The sequence below is a fragment of the Charadrius vociferus genome, unplaced genomic scaffold, assembly GCF_000708025.1.
Source record: "Charadrius vociferus isolate BGI_N301 unplaced genomic scaffold, ASM70802v2 scaffold309, whole genome shotgun sequence".
In the NCBI taxonomy this organism is placed as follows: domain Eukaryota; kingdom Metazoa; phylum Chordata; class Aves; order Charadriiformes; family Charadriidae; genus Charadrius; species Charadrius vociferus.
Window position 1 is genome coordinate 2,846,187 of NW_009661370.1, and position 7,452 is coordinate 2,853,638.

At 36.3% G+C, this 7,452-nt stretch overlaps 1 protein-coding gene across 1 annotated transcript in view; it reads left to right on the plus strand.

Annotated features, from left to right (window-relative positions):
* The window catches only part of SDCCAG8 (serologically defined colon cancer antigen 8), a 105,470-nt gene that overhangs the window by 5,109 nt on the left and 92,909 nt on the right, over positions 1-7,452 (plus strand). The window contains exons 5-8 of the mRNA XM_009893657.1: positions 3,921-4,034; positions 4,443-4,568; positions 4,866-5,006; positions 6,259-6,323. Coding sequence (XP_009891959.1) covers positions 3,921-4,034; positions 4,443-4,568; positions 4,866-5,006; positions 6,259-6,323 — 446 coding nt within the window. The remainder of the gene's footprint in view (positions 1-3,920; positions 4,035-4,442; positions 4,569-4,865; positions 5,007-6,258; positions 6,324-7,452) is intronic.

The window sequence follows — 7,452 nt, forward strand, 5'->3', positions numbered from 1 at the left end:
TGTGTTCCTTTGAGCCTATGTAATGAGCCTAGCTCTACTGCTCTGACATTGAGAAATTTTATTTAAAGTTCAACTTTTCTGAATGTTTTAAAATCCACGAGCTTAGTCTGATTATCCTGCCAGGTATTTTTGCCTCATAATGGTGCCGGATAGAATTAGTGTTTTGTAGCTCAAAGGAACAATGTATCATTGATTGATCTCGACGTGACATGGCACGAATCAGTATCTATTTGTATTTAGCCTTTGGATAGGAAGGAAAGCATCTTATGATCCACCTTTGTGAAAGTTTTCTACTTATGTTGGGAAATCTTAGTAGAGTGGAAAAATTCAGAAAATGGGATACTTATTTCTAAGATAGTGCTTTCAAGGAGTGGATTAAAGAAGAGAAAAGATGGGAATTTACTGTATTGATAGGGGATTGTCCCATTTCTTCTTGAAGTTTCCAATGAGAGGGATTATGTGAAGCGATGGCCTTATTCTCCTTTTCAACCAACCTCTATCTGCTTTCTAAAGAGGATGTGAAATTGTTCTGAAGACAGACCAAGTATAAAGTTCAAAAAATGTGGAAGTACAAAAGTGCGCACACACCAAAACCCCCCAAACCCTTATAAAATACGAGCTTGTCTGGTGGTTTGCTGGACACTGCAGAAATGCCTCTTGTATTAAGAAGAATCAGATTCCCCAAGGGTCAAGCAAAGCAAACTTAGATTATGAGTAACCTTAATCTTTTGCTTTGAATTATGCTGAAATACCTGATGACTGCTGAATAGTAGATGACTGAATGTGTCTATAGGTAAATATATTGCACAGGAAATATACTGTTTAGTAAACTTTACATTTCATATGTATAAATAAGATTGTCTTAGCAAAATTCCCTTCTCTTGCCCATTGATAAAAGTTGCAATAGACATGAAATTGACTATGTCTTTTCTTTGATTACAGCTAGATAATAGCGTAGAGATTTTCCTTTTGCTCTGTACCTCATCACCTGAGGTCAAGGCCCAGCAAGATTGCTTCATACAACGGCCGCAGCTCTACAAGCTGAGTCTTGGCTAACCTAACTGTACCCAGCCTGCATTCCCGACCCTCGTATTCCCTATAGCTGGGCTTCCTGTGACTCATTCCCGGTGTTTCTTGCCTGTTTGCAGGGCAGCAGATTTAAGACTGCCGTCAGGAGAGTGTCCAATTCTGGGTTTAGAGATTTGCAATTTGAGGCATTTTGGATAAGTATAAGGTGGGCCAAATTATTTGGGATGTTGGCAAAACGATTTGTCACTGTGTAGCATGCTGGCCTCTAAAGCTGCCAAGCATTTGTATTTTATAAACACTTGTGCTTATATGGTAAACTTTTCAATATTAAGCAAATGTGAACAGCATTTCTGAGACTCAGGCATGGACGTTTGGTAATTCATACTGATCAGATGTGTCTTTCAGTTCTGATTTTAATATTCGGCCTACTTTAAATATATGCCGCCCCGACCTCTGTTCTTTCACCCTATAGCACATGTTATGTTATCAGAATATTAATGAAAAATTCTGAAATTCTTTTATAATTAATTGATAAAAATTGTGTAGTAAAAAAGGTAAAAGGAAATAAATGACAAATTATCTACCGGGCATTTACCCCATGAAAGGGCAGGTAGAGGCTTCTAAAGAAAGAAATATCCCAGTGACAGTGTTGCGAGTTAATAAGTCGTATTAAGAAGTCCTCCGTTCTTTTTCTGTTGGGAAAATATACCACTTATTACTTTCCTTTTAGTGAAACCATTCTTTAGCTCTCTTGTATACATTACACCAGTGTTTCTCAGGTTAAACATTAGCTTTGTTTTATAATGAAAAATAATTTGAATCGAATTGGAGTTTTTCACATTTTTGAACAGGGCTGTAGTATACTCTTTTCAGGGAGGCAGCTGGAGGTCTCAGCTGCAAGGTGTCTATTACGCTTTCAGACAAGAGGGAGGGATTGATAGGAGCCAGAGGAACAGAATGATGAGTTACTAATATTATTTGTGCTATATTATATATACTTTAACAAGTGTGATTCATTTTTTAAAACTTTTTATAAAGTACTTGAGGTTAACAGACCTTAAAGCAAGGTGAATTCTGGGTCAATAGAACATGGAATTTATGTGTGCTGAACCAGGTGGAATAAATTGCAAATTCGGAGTCCCTTTTTCTCAATGTGTTTCTAGATGGTTCTGGAAAAACCTCCACTTGCCTCCGCAGTTGTAGTTCGAGATTTGTCGAGAGTCACGCATTTAATACGGCCAATACTTGTATTGGGTGCAATTTGACAGGAAGGCTTTTGTTGCTAGAAACCTTTCCCTCACCCTGGTTAGTGGATTTTATCTTTAAAGGTTGGGCAGGGAATCTTAATACCTTGTTGGGGGAAAAAAATTGTTGGCAGAACCTGTAGGTAAGATAACTAGTACATGTAATAGCTAGCCATTAGCAGCTTGGTTTGAATTTTGGTTTTCTTTTGAATGGTGAATGTTTCAAAAATAATATTTAAAAAAGAAGATGTAGGTTTCTGGCTCTTTTAGGAGATTCAGGAATCCAGCTGTTTGGTTAGTTCCGGAAAATGAGTTCTGTGATCTTTAAGACTTTATGTAAATTTGAGAAGCATGTCTTGGAATATTTTTGCTCAAAAGGTGTGTTTCTGACCTGATACCACAGATGTTGGAATTGTTTCAGAACTAGCCAGGGCTTGCATTGATATACTTTCTTTTAGCTTCAGGAATTAAAATAGTTCATATAGGTCAACTAACATTAGACTGTGCTTAGTTCTTTCAGTGGATGAAGTTTGCAATAGTAGAATATCGAACTAAGGTAGTAAAAACAACATTGAAATACATAAAGAGGATTAGTGAGCATCTAATAGTAGCTGATTTATTTAAATATGAATGTAGAGACTCTATTAAATAGTTTTGTGATTATTCAAAGGCAGTTTCATTGCAGACTAACATATTTATCCTTAATACTGTTACTCCATTAAAATTATTCTAAAGTACATTATACTTCATTAGAACTAAATAAATTATTAAGCTATAAAAAAATATTTGTTATATCCACTCTAAATAAGCCCTTTTTCTTAGACTGACAAGAACTGTTTGTTGCTAATAGGATCAAAGAGAGGTTGTAGTTTTCAGGAAACAATTTATGATTTTAAGGGCATTTTAGTAATATTTATTTACATTATTTACCTGTACTATATTCTTAGGAGTAAATGCTGTTATAGCAGTTGTTTTTCACATTTTGTAAAAAGTTTACTCCCTGTTTAAATCTTGCTGAGCAAGGCAGAGATGTAATTGTTTATCTTGAATGGGCAAGGATTGTCTTCATTACCTTCTTTAATTAGTTATTTGTGAAGCTATCAAAAATTTTACCTGTTTATAGCGTCTTCAGAATGGCGTTGTTAGAATTGTCTTTTAAATTGCCAATAATCAAGTACATTTTTATTGTACGTTTTCCTGTGTTTCTATGGAGGTATTAAAATTGAAGACATAGTTGTGTTTCTGTAGCAATTGTGAATGAATATTTAGAGGAGTTCCCTTTGCACATCCACAATCCATTAAAATTCAAGGGATTTTTATATTCATTTCACAGAGAAGAAAATACCCCCTTACATTCGTCTAAAATGGATAATGCACTTAACTAGCAGTATGAATTTCATTTACAAATTGGTTTGTGGATATGATGCTTTAAAGATGCGTTTAATAAAGCAGCTGTACATTTTGACAGAAGTGACATATTTACTTTTTGTATTGAAGTATTTAAGTTCTTACTGTTTCTTCCATCCTCGTAATCTAGTACTTGGTGACTTTTTATTAAGTGTACATACTATTCTGTGTGCAAACAACATGTTATTGCAATAAATGGAAAACCAGAAAATAACACGTGCTATTCTCTACTTCCTTCAGAAACCCCCAGAAGCTGCAACTGGAGACTTACCAGCCCTTTCTGATCTCGTTCCTATAATCAATGATCAGTCACAGTACATTAACCATTTAGAAGCAGAAGTGAAGTTTTGCAAGGTATTAGACAACGTATTTCACCTGCTAAAACTGTGATCCCCTAAATATGAAAAATTGCTTTAAAAACAGCTTACACTTAGTCTTGAGATTGATTGTGGTAATGACCAAAACTGAGCCAAATGCAGTTCAGTAGATACTGAGCCTCACCATGTGTCTTGGTGCCTGTGTAGTGTTTAAGGGTCTTCCAAGAGATTTTTACATCCTATCACAAATACAAATAAGCATTTTTTAAAAGAAATTATACAGAAATTTATGCTACAAAAATACGAAATCTATCTTTTGAGTATTCTTACTCTAAAAGGGTTAAAATAGTGGAGAACGTTAATCTAGACTTTTGGTCTCAAGATGTATTTAAAAGTTGATAACCATCTCAAGGAGCCTTTTACGTGCAGTTTCTGTATCCTATAGGAGGAATTGTCTGGGATGAAAGATCGAGTACAAGTAGTTGTACTTGAAAATGAGGAACTCCATCAGAAACTGAAATTCTTAACTGCGGAACATACGCTGAGAGAACAAACTCTTCTAGATGCCTCGGTAAGCTTTTGTTTTTCTGTTGTTTTAATCAGTGTTCAGGGACCTGATTCTCGTTAAGGAAGTCTATATAAATGGTTATCCATAAACTGAATTTTGATCAAAACTTAGTGAGAGTTTGTAAACATGGATTTCTGTGGATAACATCATTATAGTAGGTTGCCAAGCTAATTAACTTGTTTATTGGTTCTTACATTCTACTGTAATAAAAATTATAAGCTTGAGTATATCCATAGTTAACATTTGTTTAAAAAAACAACCTACATAATTATAACTGAAACATTAATGTTTTTATTTTAGGCAAATACTCAGAACTCCTGGCCTGTGTGCGGTCATGACTGTAGCATGCATCAGCCTGTCACCTCATCGCCAGGATGTAACAGAGATCAGGCTTTTATTACAGCAGCTGTTGGAGATATAGAAAAATGGCATGTAGAACTGGTTGGTATTAACTTTCTTTGCACAGTCATACCTTTGCAAAACCTTTTGGTGCTTTGTTGTTGCTGCAGTTCTGATGATTAATTTTGTAACAGGCATACAGGAGGAGTTTTGGTTGACTGAACCTTAATCTGAGGTCAAATTTTATTCTCTTAAACCTCATCTTCTCGTTATACTCTAATTAATATTATTATCTAGTTAGACACAAATGGCAAGCTCTATCTGCAGATGTTGATTTCCCAGAGATAAGTATTGTTTTAAGAATGTAAGGCAAGCTCTGAGTCTTCCTCCTCCTGAAGCAGTACAAGGTCAGTAAGGTTCAAAAGTGGCTTTGTGCAGTCTGTTTTCCCTAAGCTGAATTACACATTTTGTGCTTTTAGAGATACAGGGAAGCCCTAGTGATTAGAGATGATGTTTTCTTGATCCTGTATTTTTAGTTTGGGAAGATATTCTTTGATTTTTTTTGCTCTGAATTGATGTAGCATTGCCATCTTTTGGGAAAAACATGGTTGACTGAAAGTTTGATGTTTTTTATGTGTGCTGTGGAATTTAAAGGGTACTTTAATTCTTCAACATAATTATACGTATTTATTATTTTTTTCCCAGTAAAATATATTTTTGTTGGTTTTGTGCCTCATTGAGAGCTAAAAAACCTCTTCAGTGATGCCTGCAGTTGTTTGGAAACTAGTTTTTACAGTAATTGCACTTCTTCATCTGCCATATTTAAAGCAAGAGAATAATATCGATTGTGACTTCTTTCTAAGCGTCACAGTAAGCAAAATTTCTGGTGTTTTGTCTGGTTTGTTATCACCATTGTATTTAACATTGGTGTGGTTGACTTAGATATCTAGCTCTTCACCAGGTAATGGGAGTAACTCACTATATTATAAATAAATAGCCTACCTACTTGAAGTTCTTTAGAATTCTTCTTTTATTTCTGCTGACTTGTGGGAGAGTAAGAGCAAACTTGAGACAAGACCATCAACTTCTGTAAATCATTGTAGAGGGCTGCAATTAGAGCTGGAGCAATTTACCATATGAGGATCTGGCAAGATGTATAGAAATAGGAAAATTTGAGGGTTGTTCATTTTGCAGACTTTCACAAGTACGAAATATTTAGATTTCTGTGATGCTAGCTTTTCAACAAGTTTATATCTTCAGGGGAAAAGAATGAACATGGCTAATGTCTAGATTTATTTATAAAGACAGTATTATGAAGAAAGCAAAAGACACTTTTCTCCCATCTTTTCTAAAGGAGAAACTAAAACTTCTTTATCAAGAAAGAGTCAATATCCTTGATGCTCAAATACAGTCTCTAAGGTAAAGTGAAATTATTTTTTTTCTTTTAAAATTATTGTTAATACATTATCACTTCATAAGAACATGACCCACTCTTAATTTGAATTTAAGTAAGAGAAAGTCTGAATGTCGTGTTTTCTGATAGTGTCCCTGAAAGCTGGTTTTACATGAAATTTTCTCAAATACAAATGTAGCAAAATTGAATGTACTGGTGAATGTACAGAATTATATAGCAACATTATCAAGTATATCAATAGGAAAAGGAAGACTAGGGAAAATGTAGGCCCACTGATGAATGAGATGGGTGCTCTTGTGGTGGAAGACACAGAGAAGGCAGAGTTACTGAATGCCTTCTTTTTTTCGGTCTTCACTGCTAAAGCTGTCCCTCACGAATCCCATACCCTGGAGGCAAGGGGGAAGGTCTGGAGGGAGGAAGATTTCCCCTCAGTTGAGGAGGACCGGGTCAGAGACCACTTGGCCAAGCTGGACATCCTTAAGTCCATGGGCCCTGATGGGATCCACCCGCGAGTGCTGAGAGAGCTGGTAGATGTTATTGCTAGCCCACTCTCCATCATCTTTGAAAGGTCATGGGGAACAGGAGAGGTGCCTGAGGACTGGAGAAAGGCCGACATCTCTCCAATCTTCAAAAAAGGAAAGAAGGAGGACCCAGGGAACTACAGACCGGTTAGTCTCACATCAGTCCCTGGGAAGGTAATGGAGCGACTCATTCTGGATGTCCTCTCCAAACACATTGAGGAACGGGGAGTTATTGGAAGTGGTCAACACGGATTTATCAAGGGTAAATCATGTTTGACCAATTTGATGGCCTTCTACGATGAGATAACTTGTTGGCTGGATGAAGGGAGAGCTGTAGATGTCATCTACCTTGACTTAAGCAAGGCTTTTGACGCTGTCTCCCATGACTCATTCTGGATGTCCTCTCCAAACACATTGAGGAACGGGGAGTTATTGGAAGTGGTCAACACGGATTTATCAAGGGTAAATCATGTTTGACCAATTTGATGGCCTTCTACGATGAGATAACTTGTTGGCTGGATGAAGGGAGAGCTGTAGATGTCATCTACCTTGACTTAAGCAAGGCTTTTGACGCTGTCTCCCATAACATCCTCATTAGGAAGCTGAGGAAGTG